The sequence below is a fragment of the Phoca vitulina genome, unplaced genomic scaffold (assembly GCF_004348235.1).
Source record: "Phoca vitulina isolate PV1807 unplaced genomic scaffold, GSC_HSeal_1.0 scaffold40, whole genome shotgun sequence".
NCBI lineage: Eukaryota > Metazoa > Chordata > Mammalia > Carnivora > Phocidae > Phoca > Phoca vitulina.
This window is the reverse complement of record NW_022589743.1, coordinates 19947480-19966752: the sequence shown is the minus strand read 5'-3', so window position 1 is coordinate 19966752 and position 19273 is coordinate 19947480. Positions and strand designations below refer to the sequence as shown.

Genomic DNA, 19273 nt, shown 5'->3' with positions numbered 1-19273 from the left:
AGAATGAAACTCGACCATTCTTTAACACCATTCACAAAGATAAACTCAAAGTGGATGAAAGACCTCAATGTGAGACAGGAATCCATCAAAATCCTAGAGGAGAACATAGGCAGTAACCTCTTTGACATCGGCCACAGCAACTTCTTTCAAGATACATCTCCAAAAGCTAGTGAAACAAAAGCAAAAATGAACTTTTGGGACTTCATCAAGATAAAAAGCTTCTGCACAGTAAAGGAAACAGTCAACAAAACAAAGAGGCAACCCACAGAATGGGAGAAGATATTTGCAAATGACACTACAGATAAAGGGCTGGTATCCAAGATCTATAAAGAACTTCTCAAACTCAACACCCAAAAAACAAATAATCAAGTCAAAAAGTGGGCAGAAGATATGAAAAGACACTTCTCTGAAGAAGACATACAAATGGCTAACAGACACATGAAAAAATGTTCATCATCATTAGCCATCAGGGAAATCCAAATCAAAACCACATTGAGATACCACCTTACACCAGGTAGAATGGCCAAAATGGACAGGGAAAGAAACAACAAATGTTGGAGAGGTTGTGGAGAAAGGGGAACCCTCTTACCCTGTTGGTGGGAATGCAAGTTGGTACAGCCACTTTGGAAAACTGTGTGGAGGTTCCTCAAAAATTTAAAAATAGAGCTACCCTGTGACCCAGCAATTGCACTACTGGGATTTACCCCAAAGACACAGATGTAGTGAAAAGAAGGGCCATATGCACCCCAATGTTCATAGCAGCAATGTCCGCAATAGCCAAACTGTGGAAAGAGCCGAGATATGCCCTTCAGCAGATGAATGGAAAAAGAAGATGTGGTCCATATATACAATGGAATATTACTCAGCCATCAGAAAAGATGAATACCCAACTTTTACATCAACATGGACGGACTGGAGGAGATTATGCTAGGTGAAATAAGTCAAGCGGAGAAAGTCAATTATCATATGGTTTCACTTATTTGTGGAACATAAGGAATAGCATGGAGCACATTAGGAGAAGGAAGGGAAAAAATGGGGGGGGGAATTGGAGGGAGAGATGAACCATGAGAGACTATGGACTCTGAGAAACAAACAGGGTTTTAGAGGGGAGGGAGGAGGGAGGGATTGGTTAGCCCGGTGTTGGGTATTAAGGAGGGCACGTAGTGCATGGAGCACTGGGTGTTAATACGAAAACAATGGATCGTGGATCACCACATCAAAAACCAGTGATGTATTGTATGGTGACTAACATAACATAATAAAATTAAAAAAAAAAAAAAAAAGAAAGAAAGTTGAGAACCATCTGTATTTGATACAGTCTGTTTTTCTTGGAAAAATCATTCAAATTTGGAATGAAGCCATAGAGGTGTGGTTTAGTGTATGTGGTTTTGTTTTGTTTTCCTTTATAAGATTTCTTTTGGTTGGGTGCTTGAGCCATAGAAAGAATAAATTCTTTACAGAGGCTAATTTTAAAAATTGTGCTCTCCCAACAAGATGGGAAAATGTCTACAGTTTATGGTGCATGCTTCTATTTTTTCAGAGTAGATATCCCCAATCCAACACCCCCCCCAATTTGATGTTTTAACAGATTTGCTTTACTGTTTCCAATGAGAGCTAAAAGGAAATTTTTGTATTCTCAAACATGCATTTTAGTTTCTCATCTCCACAAACTTAGAATATTTGAGGTATTAATTTAAAATTTGGAGTTTTGTTTAAAACTTGGAACATGTATTTCATTTCTCATTCCCCCCCCACCTCAAACTTTGAAATGGAAAAACAAAATGTTATTTATTCAAGGTAACTTTATACATAGCTTTTCAGGGGGAAAAAAATCTATTAGGTGATATTAAGTGTATGTAGATTGCCTGTTTCCAAAATGGTTAAGTTATTTACATACATATGTAAAATGTACTATACATTAAAGTTAGGTACAACAGCCAGTGAATAGATCACTGTTACATCATTTTTTAAAAGTAAGTTCCACTTATGCACGTGGGCTTTGAGCAGATTTCAGGCAGTTCCTGAATAAAAATCAAAACTGGCTACCAGTTGCCATCATCACAGGAAGAAAAACAAAAGAAGGAGTTCCATAAGAAAGATGGAAAATCAGCTAAAAAGCAAGTTATGATATTTATAACAGTTCTTCAGGTGGGGGCGGCAAGTATTCACTGTGATCTTGATCCGAATTAGAAGGAATAGAGAACTCCTGACACTGGATCTCATTGTTGGAATCTGCCTGGTTTTTCATGCAGTCTCCTGGTGCCAGGGGCAAGTTAAATAAGTCAGGTGGAGGTGGAAATCTTTGTTCGAACTCAGAATTGTGATCTTCACAGACTTGATTGAGACAGTCCAGAGATGGCGGGAGATTGGTGGAATCATTTGGAAGAGGAGATGGAATTGTCACTGTGGGTTTGTCACATTGGTTACTCTCCTGTTCTTCCAAATCAAGAAGTGGGGGAGGTGGTGGAAGCAGATCGGCATCATCTGAAGAAGAAACTGCAGTGCCAATCGTTGATCCACCAGGACTCTCCTCTGATGTACCATTTACTTGATCTTTTATTTTCTCTGTTTTGGGGTTGTTGGAATCTTCAGTGTGTTCATTTGATTCAAATAACTTAATTTCCAAATCATCTGCTAAGAGTGTGCTTTTGTTTGGTTTCCAGGGCATAAGTGAAACAATTGATGTCCGTTTTGTGGGTACTTCATTTTCTCTAATGTTATCCATATATATGTCGGGGGTTTCACCATCAGCAAATGGAGACCTGCCTGCCCAATTCTGATCATTTAAAACTGGTTTTCTCAAGCATTTCCATAGTACAATTATGATTATAGATATCAGCAGAGAAGTCAGAATTATGCCAATTAATATGGCAGCTACTGAATTAGAATTGGTTTCATGTGAGATATTTTTGCTACTGGTCATTTCTAGGATGAATCCTGGAGTAATCCTAGGTGAGCTTCTGGCACTTGGTGTTGGTCGTATAGATGGATTATGAACAGTTGGTGATACTGGTTTTCTAGAAGGGGTATGGACAAATGATGGTTGTTGAGTGGAAGTATAGACAAATGGTGGCAGTTGTTTGGTAGAAGTATGGGTAGATGGTGGTAGTTGTCCAGCATGGGTAACTGTAAACATGGGTACTGCTGTTTGTTGGGAGGAGGTGTTGGCCATTGGTGTTGGTTGTCTGGTGACGTTATAGGCAAGTGGTTGCCCAGCAGAAGTGTGTGCTGCTGGTTTTTCAGGAGAAGCATAGGCAGCTGGTGTTGTTTGTCCAGCAGCAACTTTGGCAGTTGGTATTGTTTGTCCAGCAGCAACTTTGGCAGTTGGTATTGGTTGTACAGGAGAAACATGGTTGAATTGTGTTGGTTGACTCATAGGATTCTCTGTTGTGTTTTGAGAATTAGCTGAGTTATGTGGCCTTGATGATCTAAATAAAGTAGGCTGTGGTTGCTTCTCTGTTGTAACTGCTTCTGTCTCTGAGGAAAATGTATCACTGATGTGTCCACAAAACAAAATTAAGATGAAATATTTGGGATCCATTTCAGAATGTTTCCACTCTACCGGTGGTTTTGTAATGAAGGAAAAAAAGATAGGTATTATTTGGTGTCTGGCAAAGTAGGTAGGTACTTACTAAGTATTGTTTCTAATTTAGACTTGATACACTGTAGTGTAAATAACTCTTGAATATATTCTAACTTAACCATACAACATTTGGACTTCATAGGCAATAGTCTCTCTTAATTCTTTCATAAGATCTGTACTTGGCCCTGCTGCCCCCCTAGCTTCTTTTTTTTTTTTTTTTTTAAGATTTTATTTATTTGACAGAGACAGACACAGCGAGAGAGAGAACACAAGCAGGGGGACTGGGAGAGGGAGAAGCAGGGAGCCCGATGCGGGGCTTGATCCCAGGGTCCTGGGATCATGACCTGAGCCGAAGGCAGACTCTTAACGAATGAGCCACCCAGGCGCCCCCCCACCCCAGCTTCTTTACATTACAATCCATTTTACAGTCATACTTGTGAAATACATAGGCTCTTGATGCTGGTTCCATATGCTCTCTATTCTTTTCTTCCTTACTATTAGAAATACACTGATCCTGTTGCTTTGAAGGACACCAGTAATCATCTATTACCTAATCCAACAGTCTTGTCTTTATTCTCTCTTTTTTTCTCCCTCTCTTGATCACATTCGATGCTATTGACTATGCCTTCACTACTATTCAAGTAGCTCTTTGTTATAGTCTTCCTTTCATGTTAATCTCACTAGCTCCTGTTTTTCTCTTCTTAAATATGGGTACTTGATATTCAGTCCTCACTCTTAGCTACTTTTCTCTGATCCTGATTCTATAAAATTTCAGCTCTCACCTGTATGCCATAACTCCCAAACCTGCACATCCAGCCTAAATCTCCTTAATTCCATTCCATTTACATGACTTCTTGGTGGACATTTCCATGTTATATATCCTACTGTCAGCAAATTTAACATATTTAAAACAGAATTCATCTTCATGTCAAAACTGACTCCTCTCTTTATTTTCATATGGTGCTACCTTTGTTAAAGTTTTTTATGCAGAGAGTCTATTGTGTTAGTAATCTCTACAGCATCATCAGTCTAGCACTGTGTCTTTATGTTAGGATCTCTTACTCTTTTTTTTTTTAAAGAATTTATATATTTTGAGCCATGAGTAGGGGGAGGGGCGAGGGGCAGAAGGAGAGAGAGAGAATCTCAAGCAGACTATGTGCTGAGCGCAGAGCCAGATGTGGAGCTCAGTGTGGGGCTTGATCTCCTGACCCTGAGATCACAACCTGAGGTGATATCAAGAGTCTGACGCTTAACCAGCTGAGCTACCCAGGCTCCCCTAGGATCTCATAGTCTTAAAGGAGTCAGTTCAACTCAATCCTAAGTGATCTTTGAATCTGGTTGAGTCAGTTCTGTCCAGTTGGTAAAGTTGTCCCACTGCTGCTTTCATTCATTTATTGATTAACACTATCTTTGTGTCAGGCCTGTTCTAGGTTTAAGAGATACATCCCCCAAAAAAGTTTCTAGTGGTGGAAACAAGCAATAAATAATTATAATAATTTAATAAGTTTTCTCCTAAAGGTATGCAAGAAATGCACATAGGAACCATTGCAGCTTGGGAAGCTTTCAGGGAGGGTTTCTCAGAGAAGTAAAACTTGAACTGAGTCTTGAAAGGTCTGTAAGAAGGAATTGAGCAACTAAAGTATTGCAGTCAGGGGAACAACATATGGACATGGGAAGAGAAGGCACATATGTAAGTTTGGCAGGCAGGGCTTTTTGTGGGATGTGGTAGATGCTAAAACGTGAGGAGTAAGTTCCAGTTCTACTTCGAACGTGTAACGATGCACATGAGTCGAGAACTAGTCATTTCATCTCTCCTGTTCTCAACTGCCTTCTCTCTAAAGTGAGGAGTTACACTAAGACAATTTTCAGCTCTAAGTGTAATATACTGTTAAACACAATGGTAACTATTTGGTTATTAACGTTAGGTTGGTTATTTCTTAGGGAAAGGAACATCTCAGGGTGTTAGATCCTGGTAAATATGATTAGAAACTATAGTTTTTCTAGGATTCCTAGTCCAATGTGAGAGAGATTTGATGTTCTGTGCAAAGTACAATAACAGAAGAGGAACACCCTCAAGTTTTGCAAATAAATAGACTTCAGCATATTTGAGTAGTTTTCATTGCTTACTCCTCTACCACTTGGTACACAGTGATGGTAAATTACTCTGTTTCAGGAGAGGGCATGTGATTTATTCCCCCTGTATGGTCTCTTCCTTTTTATTTTCTTTTTTCTTTCTAATACTTCAGGCCTAAATTTAAAATTTTTCTCCTTTAAACTTTCCTGCACACTGCTGATGAATTAATCTTCTGAAAGCATTTATAGTCAAGTTACTGCTCCCTTATTTATGGATTCCCTGTTGCTGTCAAGATAAAAATTCTAAACTGAGTTTTCTTCCTTCTGGCTTGTGTTTACCAATCCTGACTCATTTCTCAAGACTGAAACTTCTCATTCAGCCAAATGCACCTCTTCCCATCTTAAGTACTTTCTAGACACATGCTTTTTCCCCTAAATAGACACTTCTAATTACACTGTTTCTCACCCTCTTAGAGTGTGTTCTCCACCCCCAAACTCATCCTCTTTTCTTGTCTGAACCGGTCCTCATTGGTCAGACCTCAGCTTAAATTCCCCTTCTTAAATCAAGTTCTCTGTGACTGACCATAGCCTAGAGAGTTCAGCCATTCCCTGAACCCTCCTAGTTCTTGTTGTCTTTATGGTTCCTTAGATAATTATTCATGGTCCTACCGTACTCACACCTTTATTCTCTTAAATAATTGTGTCATTTTTTAATTACTTTTAACTTTGCACATTTTCTTTTTATTATCCCCACCCATTCAAAGAACCTTGAAGAAAGCAGAAAAGAAAAAGCTTATCTAGAACATATTCTGTACTGTACTATCCCCAGTGTTTTACATAATTTTACTTCATTTAACCTTTAAATGACTATGAGGAAGATGGAGGAATCCTTGACTTACAGATAAAGAGACAAGTTCACTTGCATTAAGAGTTTGCCTAGGGCGCCTGGGTGGCGCTGTCAGTTAAGGGTCTGCCTTCGATTCAGGTCATGATCCCAGGGTCCTGGGATCGAGCCCCGCATCAGGCTCCCTGCTCAGCTGGGAACCTGCTTCACCCTCTGCCTGCCGCTCTCCCTGCTTGTGCTCTCTTTCTCTATCAAATAAAATTAAAAAAAAAAAAAAAAGTTTGCCTAGTGTTCTATCACCTTTATATATATTATATCACAGATTAGGAATTTGTACCCAGGATCATCTGATTGACAAGCATGTGCTCTTTCTACTCCCTAAACTGCCTCAGGGGTTTTGATTCCTTTACAGCTAAGTGCCATATATGTTAGGAGCTCAGGAAACCATGAAGCCAAATGTATTGGCTTCATGGTTCCTTTCCATTTCACTTTTTCACTGTTTTTCACTATTCACTTACTCACTTTTGCCAGAATGTAAGCAGAGAAGATGAAATCTGTTATTAAATTATGCTTGCTATCCATTTTGTAAAAGGTTTCATAGGGGAAAAAATCGAAACTTTTGGCATAAATGTGGGGATTTGAATCATCTCTAGATGGTTATCCTTGTGCAGTTCCCACTTGCTAGTCTTATGGATTTCCACCACCCCCAAAAGTTATTCTTCAGAGTTTCACTTTAGTTTTTTAAAAATGCCATCCAAAGCAACAGAAAATATAGGCCATGAATTGTCTTTAGCCAGAAATGTTTCCTCTTTTGTGACTTCGCTTAAAATTAAAAAAACAAAAAACAAAAAAAAAACCCCACACAGTTCCTCTTTTCAATTCGCTAAAAAAGGCACTAGAGAAGGAAAGACCCTGAACAGGAACATAATTATAAACCATTTTAGTTTGTAAGATCAGTTTTGGTAGGTTCATAGGCTCTTTTGTCAATAGGAAGATCATAAAACCTTCAGTATATGAGATTTTTCTACTTGTCATTTAATGGTTACAACAATATCAAAACCAAATTCCATGTTTTACCTATCCTATCTCTTCTTCCCACTCTTCAGTTAGCTGTCTACCCTCCTAGGGTCTGCTACATCAGAATGCTAGAATCTTTGTTAGCTTTCTACTACAGCAAATCAGAACAGTCCAGAAAAGAAAGAGCAGGATTTAACATAGGAATAAATAGGGGGCATAATAGTGAAGAAACTGACTTTTTCTAACTCAGAGAAGTGAGGCCAGTGTTACTGGCAGTGCAGAAAGTTATATAACGTATGTATTCTTTTAAATATATAAACCTTGTGTACCTGAAGTACCAACATTGCTTCTTCAGGGAGAGAAGGTAAAAACAGAACCATATGGGGGGAATGTAAAAAGGAGAAAATGTCAGATAAGATAAAATGAAAAGCGAGTGCAAAGAAATAAAAAATAACACAAAAGAGAAAAATAAAGCAGAAATTATAGGAGGCAGCAAATATATGGAAAAGGGAAGGGGAAGGTCAGTGGGTTAGAGAAGGTATTGAAAAATTAGGAAAAAGCTGAAGAAGTGGTAGTTATGTAATTAGCAAGAAATTAGGGTAGATGGGCAAAATTAGAAGTTGGAGGAGAAGATTGAAGTAGATGGAAGAAAGTGTGAAGTGCTGCTCTCTGTCACTGGTTTGGATTTGTGGACACCGGGAAGCAGCAAGGAGGAACCGTCTTCCCACGATGGAGGACTTGACTCACCCGTCTTCTCAAACTCACTAGGCTTTCGTTTCAAGTTCTCCTATCTGTTCTAAGTATTCTTAAGATTCTCTTTTTTTAATTTTTTCCTGGCACTATTCAGAACATAACTGCTAATTATTCTAAAGAACCCATGCATTCTATATGGCATTATTCTAGAAATCCCTTAGTCTGCTGCTAAGGCAAATCCCACATTTGTCTACCTTCATATGGCAGTATCTTGCTCATTATTATAGGTTGTCACTTTGAGGTCTAAATCTGTGATTTTGGTCCTTTGGCTTTTCCTGAATATTTAAAAAGGTGTGGGTTTTTTTGTTTTTGTTTTTAAGATTTTATTTATTTGACAGAGAGAGAGATAGCAAAAGAGGGAACACAAGCAGGGGGAGTGGGAGAGGGAGAAGCAGGCTTCCTGCTGAGCAGGGAGCCCGATGCGGGGCTCCATCCCAGGACCCTGGGATCATGACCTGAGTCGAAGGCAGACGCTTAATGACTGAGCCACCCAGGCGCGCCTAAAAAGGTTTTAAAAGAGGAAGGAAAACATCAGCTGTGTTTTAACTAAGCATCTTACAGTCAGTTACAGTGAAGGTAGGAGTCCTCATGTATTAGACATGTTCTCATAAATATGATGCATAAGTACATAAAGAGTACAGTTAAAATTGATTCTGTTAAGTTGGATATGATAAGAAATGTCATTTAAAGAGAATCAAGGAGATTTGGAGAGCATATCCTAAATAAAAAGGCAAGTATAGGTAACAGTATAAAAAATAATACATGAGTGATTAGGACTTTGATATTATTACTACTTTCATTTAATAAGTTACAATATAGATAGAATAGATTAAAATTTAGTCATATTGTATCTCCAACTGGTTAAATTATTAAATCATAAAAAGAGGAAAACAGCAATTTTGTATCTTGAGTAGGAGTAGAAAGGGAGATTAACCTTGAACTCTAATAGGAAGTATTTGGAGACTTAATAATAATAGCTACCATTTACTGAGTACCCACTTAATGTTAGGTACTATCCTATTTTAACAAGCAGGGTAGTGTTACCTTCATCTTACAGATAAAGAGACTGAGACACAGAGATGTGGGGTAACTTGCCAGTGTCAGAGTTGTAAGTAGAGGCAGTGATAAAGAAATCATGTCAATCGTATCCCAGAGTCCTTTCCTTCTGTTATATGTCACTGACTTTCATAGTAAAAGTATGAAGCAGGAATGCTTAAGGAAGGAGATGTGAGCTCTCTGGAAACAGGTACGTAAATAACTTTTGGAGGCAGTCTTGAGTAAGGAGTAGGAAAAAAAAAGTACCAGAAAACCAGGTTATGCCTCTGATTCTATGAAAATATTTATGAGAGTTTTAAATGGTTAACCTATAAGCTATATTTGAGCTAATACATATATATATATATATATATATATATATGTATATTTGAGATGACTTTTAAAGATCGGACATTGAAAGGCATCAGATTTATATTTAACAAATTTGAACTTATTCAGAATTCATAATTTTCTTCTAAGTAGAGTTATATAGGAATTAGTTGAAAAACAAAGGTACTATTACACTCTAAATTTTGAACTGACCCTTTAAAAATATATAGAGATAAGTCTTATCTAAAAAGATAAAAATCTTTATATTCTAACTTATGTAATAGTTACTTAGAAAAAATCCAAAGTGGACTTCTGTAAGGGAAAGTCATAAATATTTATGAAATGTTGAAATAGAATATCACCCACTATGAGTTTATATTCTGTGATATTACAAGTCTACGTAAACTAAACCCTTTGCAGTTTTTATTTGGAGGATGTTTACTTTGTAGCTGCCCAGTTTACTCACAGAGTAGGCATGTTGCATGCATATTAGCAATTTTCTATTATTTATCCTGTGAGTGTTTTTTTCCCATATCTATTTTATACTGTTTACCAACAGCTCAGATAGTAATGTATTGCATAAATATGTAGATGATATGAATATATGTACACACATTTTATCATAACAGTTTTGTCTTAGTAAACTTTAAAAATGAGCCATAATATTTTCCTATTATTACTTAAATATAAAATTCTATTTGTGTAAAAAACAAAGCATATGTAATAATGATAATTGAGTACCTCATCTAATCTCCTTTGGTTTCTTTTTTAAATTAAGTGAAGGTGACCATTTTTACCATAGAAACTAAAGGGGATTAAAAATAATTTAAATCTATGGATTATGTATAGGAAAATTTTATAGAAAGCAAGTTAGAATTTTTAACAGCTGGTATTTGGGGATTGTAAATTCAGTCATATCCCATGGATTCTAGTTTTACTTGTATCCTTTAGCTTTATCCACCAGGGTTATAGTTTATTTCCTTTAATTACAGAACTAAGGCTAACTAACCATTGTGATTGAATAAACTTAAAAGGGCTATATTATACAAACCTAGCTGAAAATTTTTCTTCAAGGCAAGCTCAACATTGAATATTTTTTAATTCCATGCAACCAAATTACAAAACCTGTTATAGACATCTTTAGACTAGCAGAGTTTAAATTTAAAACACTAACAACATTTTAGTTTTAAAAATAAATTTTATATAAAATTAAGATCAAACCAGATTGCCTGTGTGAAAATTTTCTTACCTCAGCTGTTAACTTCTTTTTGCAAAATGCTGAGTTCTTGTTCTATCTGGACATTTTGGTGATTTGGCTAAGAAAGCAAAAGGGGTGGTTCAGTTCAGATTAAAAATGGTCCTGTAGCAAACTGAAATGCTTTCTGTAGAAAAAAAGGAAGTTTATCGATAGTTGGTTCCGGAAGTGCAATAAGCCACAAAATGACTAAGAAATGCACTACTTTAACAGAACTTATTTTGAAACACAGTTTGCAGCTTTATGATTTGAATGCTTTTAATTAATGTTGGTAAGTGAATATTTGAGACTCTCTAGTAATGTGATTATATAATTTAAATACTTAGCATAGAACTTTAGAGGGGAACTTACATATTCTAAGGAAAAACTGCCGGTTGGGTTATTACCCAAAGTGAGATTTCTTTTCGTAAGAAGCGAATGATATGTTCTGTTTACTCGATCACCTTAGGCAAGTTGCTGTACTTCTGAGTCATCATTTCCTCCTCTGGAGGAATATTTCTCTTAGTTATTTTGAAGATTAAATAAGATAACATGTATAAATGCCTCACACACAGTAGGAAGCCAGTAAATGTTAACATTATTTCCTTGTACATAATTTAGACAAAACCCAGGTAAAAGTATAATTCAATTTTTTGGACCGAGTACTTTACTAAATGATTTTGGAGTTTCAGTGCACAACTCTTTGATTACCCACAAAGTAGGTACTTCTCAGTGGAAGGTAAAATAAATTGGGAATCATGATTTAAATAAGTTAAGCCAAGTATATTGAAAAGAGAATGAGTCAGTCTGAATAAAAATTTCTTTGGGCAAGTCACCTTCTAGCCTCTTTCCTCATCTGAGAAATGGAGGTCATAATTCCTAATTTATAAATTTGTTATGGGATTGAATAAATGTAAAGTGCCTAGCAAGCATAGCACCTGTTAGAGTAGATAACGGTAAGTATTAAGCCATGCCCTGCTTTTCCCTGATCACTACAGAGGATCATGGACTGTTGAGACCTAGTTCTTAACATCAAGGTACTTATAACTTGGCACAAAAGGAATAGTTTTTGTTTTTAAGGGGTCCTACTATAAAGCAGAATATAATCAAAACACTGTGAACTTTTGATTCACTATTTTAAAATCCCTGAATTGAGTATGTGGACCATAACACCTGGGGTAGAAAACAAAAGTGTTCTTTTTTCAAAAATAACTTTTAAATTTTGAACTCAAAATGTATCTTAATCTATCGTGTTTAAACACTGTCAAGTCTGAAAAGGAGCCACTTCTGTTTGTTCATGAACTGTCATTGGATAGCATCATTCTGAGGGTGTTAATTAGTGAGTGATGAATTTTAAATATTCCTGCAATAGGAGCTTTATCTTTTTTTGTCAGAAAATGGTTGACCTGTATGTTGAATATGAAAGTACTTACCTAGTTAATGTCTTATTTTTTTAAAGGACACTAGTTTGTTTTAATTTCCTCGGACAAGTATATATGTCACTTGACTCAATGAGTGCTTTGTGTAACACTATTTGTTCTAGTACACAATCTCAAATTTTTAATTTATACAAGATGGGAGCTCTGCCCAGTTTCATTGCCAGTCTGGTCCTTTTTACCCCTCAAAAGATGACCTGATGTCACCATGATTGGCATGAGTGTTCTCTTCCCTTTTTACTTTTTTGACATTTAGCTTTATCTGGAATAATATAGTTATAATTTATTTATTTTTTTAACAGATTGGTAATAAATTGATCATAAAATTGATGCTTTGGTTTTTCCCTCCCTTTTTAAGATACAACCTAGATCTTTGAAGCCATGGTGCCCGTAAGAAGTGATTTTGATGACCAAGACCAGTAGTATCACCTAGGGAATTAATGCAGAAATTACCAGTGCTTGGAGGTTACCCCATTCCAGCTGAATCAGAAAGAGAGAGTGGGAATTAGGTATTGGCTAGCTTTAAAAACTCTTCAGATGATTCTGATGCACAATCAGGTTGAAAATCACGAACCTAGAAGGGAGGGTAAGATTGTGATCATATTTGGAAAAAAATATATAAAATTTTTTCTTAAATGGGTAGCATATTGCCCAAAATAAATGCTCAATAAGGGATGAGAATTTTTAAATGTAGCTTGGTCTTTAATTAGTATGCCCTGGATCAATTTTAGTAGATAGTTGGAAAGTCTCTCAGACCAACTTTTGTAATATATTTAACTGAAGGTGGAAGTCTTGATTTAAGTGTAAGTCATTATTTTACTTGATCCCAGTTTCTTGAAAGGTTAAACAGTGACCTGGAGTATCCTGTTTTCCAGATGAGAGCAAACATATACACATCTTTCCTTTGCTCATGTCACATTAGATAGTAAAAAAAAGTAAAACTGATCATTTATTAGGCCACTTGGCACCCTTGAAGTCAGAAAATTAGTCACCCTTTGGATATTTGCTATAAATATTCCAATAAGCAGTATTTATAGAGTAGAGGTACATTGCATTTAAACAGTAAGATGTGCTTTACATTTACACTTGGCCTTCTGTTGTGGTTACAATCTCATCTGTTTCAGTTAAGCTCTATTTCTTATTGATCTTTACAGTGTGTTGCCTAAGATAATAAACGGAATACAATTATATGTAGTCAGTTTTATTCTAATGAGTCTTAATTCATTATACAAAATTAAAAGTTTTAATTAAATATTTATAGTAGAAAAACACTTTCTTCTGTGTGCCATATGTAAAGATGAAAACATCCGGCATAAAATTAGCTGTGCTGATATATGAGCTGGTCCAGATTCTGTCACGTTTGGCAAAGGTACCATTAAACTGCAGTTCAACTCTACGCACTAGGAATTTGGCTTCTGTTAGATGCTGAAGCATATACTTGCCTCTAAGGACACACTAAAACTCTTCAAAGTTCAGTTACATTCAGACAAAGATCATCTAACTATTGTTGCTGAACAGGAAATATTTATTTAATTGTCCCTTTCTGCCTCCCATTAGTCAGTTTCTTCAACTCGTCTTTAAAACCTTCCCCACATTCTCAGGTGTTTGGTTATTTGCTTTTTAAAATACTCAGTGTCAGGACAAAAGTGCACAGTTTAAGTAATTGAGAAGGTGGGCAAACTTCTCCCCTTCTCACCTGCTGGATTCTAAATTGCAGGGCTGCCATGTCAACAAATTTTAGACCACCAAACCAACATGTTGGCATTAAATATCAAACTGATTTCATTTTTTTACTTCATAAACTTTCTCATTGCTCCTTTGCATTTTTCTTGACTAAAGCGCCTGTTAGTTAGTGAGTTTTTCAGTTCCTCCTTCATCTTTTCTTTCCCTTGTAGCTATGAATGTTCCAGTAGATTGCATCATTAGGTTGGGCCCTGTGAGCTGTTGTGCTCTTTTCCAAGTGTCTGATTCAGCAGGCCAGAGACCACTGCTTGCCAGAAAATCACCGTTGCTTCTAGGCTGACGCTTGCCTACTTGTTTTGATCGTCTGAGAGATGAGACTTTGTTTGCCAGAACTACAGTTGATAGAAATAAAAGGGTGCAGATAAGAAAAAGCACTGCAATTATAACGAAGCAAATTAGCATAGCCATTTTGTTGTTGTTTTCCTCACAGACCTCTTTTTTGAAAATTTCACGGTGACCTTTGGTTGTGTTTTCCGTGCTCTGTACTGTTGGAGAACTGTTTCTGACGACAGAAGGTATATAAAGCTCCAGTTCCGTTATAGGAGTTAGAGATATGACCTGAGATGATGTTGCTATTTCAGTCCTGTTTATAGAGTTACCTCTTTTATCTACTGTAGAAGTTGTAGGGTTTGTGTTAATGTTTTCATTTTGGTTTCTGCCCGGCTTATTTTGAATATCTGGATCCCAGACAGTAGTACTGTTAGCCCACAGATGGGTATAGTTTGCGTTTATTCCAGGAGACCAAGAAAAAACTGTTGTCGTCAGAAGGGCAAGATGCAGGTAAAGTCCTGTGTGCTCCATGTCCATGAATATGCTGGAAATCTGTTGGGATAGCAGTATAATTTATTAATTTGGGAAAGAATAATGGTTCCTGGTTGTTGTGATTGTAGTTAAAAGATGGACAGCTGATACCTTACAAGTGAGCTACAAACTCATGCCTAATATTTGCTATCCTGTTTGAATTCCTTCTAACTGACTTTTTTTCTGTCAGGCTGTGTATAAAGAAACAATTTAATTTCTGTATTCTTTCAAATGCTAGAGGTTAGCATTATGAATAACTGTGAATCATTTTAAACTGAATCCCGTGGTTTTATGTAGTTTTCTCCCTCCCAAGCATACTAAACTTCAGCTTTGAGTCAGATACTTCTGCTTTGTTTTTTTGATTCCTTCTTTTTTTTTTTTTTTTTTTTTGCTCCCAACCATTTAAGGATCTTTCTTGCAGAAACTCCCCACCCTCTAACAAATGTGTCACCAATCTTTATAGTAAAAGAGAAATGTGGCCTTGAGCATTTTGCTTCATGTATGAAAAGAAAACACAAATGGCTTTTTTGGTTTTTGTTTTGGGGTTGAGAAAGGGGAAGTGTAGCAACCAAAGGAAAATGGATTTCAAATAGGAATTCAAGATGTTCTTTTTTCTTCTTGGGTGTTTATCTTGAAGCTTAGAATAAAGCTGGTACTTAGAAATATACTCCCCGTATTTGTGAAAGCAATCATATGGTGGTGGTTCTCTCTTTTCACCTGTATATCCCCTGACTTATTGTGGCTTTCTAAAAGCAAAGCCATGCCAGATTTCTTCTGAATAATCTCAAAAGTTAAACCAAAGTTACTGGATAACTGAAAAAAGGATATCATCATTTATGCCTAGCATTTTTTTGTATCACTGTTTTGGCATAATTTTTTAAAATAAATTATACAGTAAAATAGAGAACATCAGGTTTGGGGGGATTTAGACTATGGGAAGTGGGAAATCAAGGCAGATCATAAGTCTCAACATATAAATAAAAAAGATTAATTTTAGTTTTGGCTTCAAGCTCCTTGGAAGCCAGTACAAAAAGGGGACAAGTCTGTTCTAATTCTCATTATCCACCCTATGATTGAAGATTTAAATAGAACTCTTTTATAGTAATATTCTGTTCATCTGAGCTACTTTTGTAAGAATATTTTATTGTTAGCATTAAACAGAAGCAAAACTAGATTATTCTCCTGAGATTTACTCAGTGAAATTACCTGTTTAAGAACCTTATTTTAAAGAAGTTCTTCTCAAATTTGAATGTGCATGGGAGTCTTTTTCTTGTTGTTGTTTTGTTTTTCTTTTTTTTTTAATTGGATTCTGATTCTGTAGGTCTAGGAAGGACCTGAGATCCTGTGTTTCTAATCACCACCCAAGTAAGACAGATGCTGCTGCTAGTCAAGCTTTTTTTGAGTTTCGAGGTTTTATTAGAAATAGTTGCTATATGTCATTGGATAAAATTTGTATGCTATTGATATACAGAAATTTGAAAATAACAAATGTTATATGTTGTTATACTAACAAAAGTAGCTTATAATAAACAATGCTAAATGGAAACTAGCCACTGAAGTAGTATTTCCTAAAGGAAAAAACCTTTATTATGTGTTCTAGAATTAAGATGACTTTTTGGATTATGATCTTTAATAGACAAAGATATTGCACACTGACTTCTGTATAATAATAGTGTTCAGCTTCAGTTTTTAAGTTGAATAACATAAATCTTTGTATACCTTATGGTTCTTTCACAAAGAGAAATACTTTAAATTGGATTAGCAAGTAATTTCCATCCTTTCATACTAGACTAGATTTCTGCATTCAGTGCTAAAATGATTTAAAGTGGGTTATTCCTGTGGCGCCTGGGTGGCTCAGTTGGTTAAGCGACTGCCTTCGGCTCAGGTCATGATCCTGGGGTCCTGGGATCGAGCCCCGCATCAGGCTCCCTGCTCAGCCGGAAGCCTGCTTCTCCCTCTCCCACTCCCCCTACTTGTGTTCCCCCTCACGCTGTCTCTCTCTGTCAATTAAATAAATAAATAAAATCTTTAAAAAAAAAATAAAGTGGGTTATTCTTATCACATTAGTTCATCAACAATGTAGTATACATCATGGTATTCATACACATTTTAGCAGTGCTTACCACGCACCGGGTAGATAATAGGCCCGCTGTTGATTGTCTTCAGCCAGATGTACTGTCATCCCCAAATAAACAAACTGTTAACAAAATGAGACTTTCTCTGGCCCTTCAAATGCCTGAGAATAGAGGACTTTCTCTGCATTCCTAATTTATGCCATGGAGGCCAGGTTATGTTATCAAAAGTTTTCTTTATCTCTGGTCATTTTCAATAAAATTTATAATGCGTAAGCACTGGTAATGAAACTTTATTTTTTCGACTTTTTAAATAACAAAACTTTTCAATTCACTGTGGAGTCTAAACTCAGATCCTTCCTAATCGTGATAAAAACTATTGTTGATGATAAATCTTTCCATTTCTAACTTAAATGTTACTTAATAGGACAGAAAAAACAGCATACATTTTCAATCACTTATGATTCTACTTTGTTAGTAAGATTCTTAGGTACTCTTTGAAAGCACTTCCTTGAACACTAGTCCATACAAAGTTATAAGTGAAAAGGCATAACAAAAGCCGAATATATATGACCTACCTTACAAATTCTTGGTCAAAATCTGATTATAACCTGATTTTAATAAGCCACTTCTTTTCTTGTCTTGAAGCACAGCTTCCAAGTAATTTAAAGCAGAATAGACTTGGAGAATATGAACCTTAAAGTAAATCTGCAGTTTAAAAAAAAAAAAAAAAGGATATGTACAGCTAGCTTTCCACTTTTAAAACCAAACCACAGATGACACATTTCCTTTCTGCTGCAACTAAAGCACATGTCCTGGGGGGGTGGGGGGGGAGAAAAAAAAACCCAGAAAGTCCCACTTGTCCAGTTGGCCACCGGCATGACAGGAGGCTTTGTACGACAAATCCCGCCTCCAGGGCAGGGAGGGTTTTCCACTCAGTGCCTTTTGACCTTATGCTCATTATATATGCCTGCAGTGTGTTTTTGAATGATAGTATCATTCAAAAGAAGATGGAATGGTATTTTTCCTGCAGCATTAAAATCTCTAAAAATTTGTGTACCGCAGACTGATTTGATGACATGAGTTTGGAGACCTGGGGTATTGGTCAGACAATAGAAACAGTGAAATACATAACCAACATCTCAAATTGTGGAACTACAACAATGACTTGAGAAAATATCTAGTAAACTTAGATGATATGGGGCAGAGTAAGTTTTGATGTGGTTTAGTGTATACACATACAGACAAACATACGTACTCTTTCCCCTTGAATGCCCTGTCATCACTTCATATTCAGTATGTCTAAAATGGACTTCATTTTCTCTCCAAAAGTCCCTGCCCCTCATGATCTCTTTGTTTTTGTTCATGATAGCAGCCTTCTTTGTGATCTCAGAGGCTTGGTATATAGCGAGTCCTTTTAATTCAAGTCCTTCTTTCAGCCCTGATCAGACCTTGGATCATGTTGGTCCTTCCTTCATATTCTTGAATTGGTTTCTTTTTTTACTGTCACCATAGTATTTAGATCCTTATTAGGCCATACCTAGACTACAGTATCTTTTCTACCCGCCCCAACTCCTTCATAGAGCTTCTATATATCAATTCCTTTGATCATATCACCTCTTTCTTTACAAAAATAAAGTTGAATAACTCCCTGACACTATAGCAGTGATTCAGAAATATTTGTGCATATAAATATCAGATAGAAGGTTGTTTAAAAACAGTGAAAATTGCCGGGCCCCACTGCATAGATTCATAGGTAGTAGAAACGGACTGCATTTGTATCAAGTACCACAGTTGATTCTGATGCTGGTGCTTCACAGAATATATTCTGAGAGGGGCGCCTGGGTGGCTCATTCGTTAAGTGGCTGCCTTCGGCTCAGGTCATGATCCTGGGGTCCTGGGATCGAGTCTCGCATCGGGCTCCCTGCTCAGCGGGAAGCCTGCTTCTTCCTCTCCCACTCCCCACTGCTTGTGTTCCCTCTCTTGCTGTCTCTGTCTCTGTCAAATAAATAAATAAAATGTTAAAAAAAAAAAAAAAGAATATATTCTGTGAAATACTGGGCCTCTGGGAGAAAACCTGAATCTCTTAGTTTTGATCCTTTAACAATTTAACTATTATGTATTTTTCCAGCTTTATCTCTTTTTTTTAAAGTTAAACTTTTAATTTTATTTAATTTTTTAGTTTTTATTTAAATTCCAGTTACTTAACAGACAGTGTCGTATTAGTTTCAGGTGTACAGTTTAGTGATGCAACACTTACAACGCCCAGTGCTCATCACAAGTGCCCATCTTAATCCCCCTCACCTATTTAACCCTCCTCCCACCCAACTACCCTCTGCTAACCATCAGTTT

General features: G+C 36.5%; 3 protein-coding genes across 11 annotated transcripts in view; 1 reads left to right on the top strand and 2 right to left on the bottom strand.

Moving 5' to 3' along the window:
- Nucleotides 1-19273, top strand: part of NF1 (neurofibromin 1) — a 281702-nt gene that overhangs the window by 216672 nt on the left and 45757 nt on the right. The gene's annotated exons all lie outside the window — the stretch shown is intronic.
- EVI2B (ecotropic viral integration site 2B) lies at nucleotides 1285-12589 on the bottom strand. The gene is made up of 2 exons (XM_032428723.1): nucleotides 10885-12589; nucleotides 1285-3558 (listed from the first exon to the last, which is right to left on the bottom strand). Exon 2 carries the CDS (start codon nucleotides 3539-3541, stop codon nucleotides 2132-2134), a length of 1410 nt encoding a protein of 469 aa, XP_032284614.1. The 5' UTR covers nucleotides 3542-3558; nucleotides 10885-12589; the 3' UTR covers nucleotides 1285-2131.
- Nucleotides 13016-17715, bottom strand: EVI2A (ecotropic viral integration site 2A). Its single transcript, XM_032428725.1, has 2 exons — nucleotides 17500-17715; nucleotides 13016-14870 (listed from the first exon to the last, which is right to left on the bottom strand). The coding sequence occupies exon 2, from the start codon at nucleotides 14853-14855 to the stop codon at nucleotides 14151-14153; it is 705 nt and encodes a 234-aa protein (XP_032284616.1). The 5' UTR covers nucleotides 14856-14870; nucleotides 17500-17715; the 3' UTR covers nucleotides 13016-14150.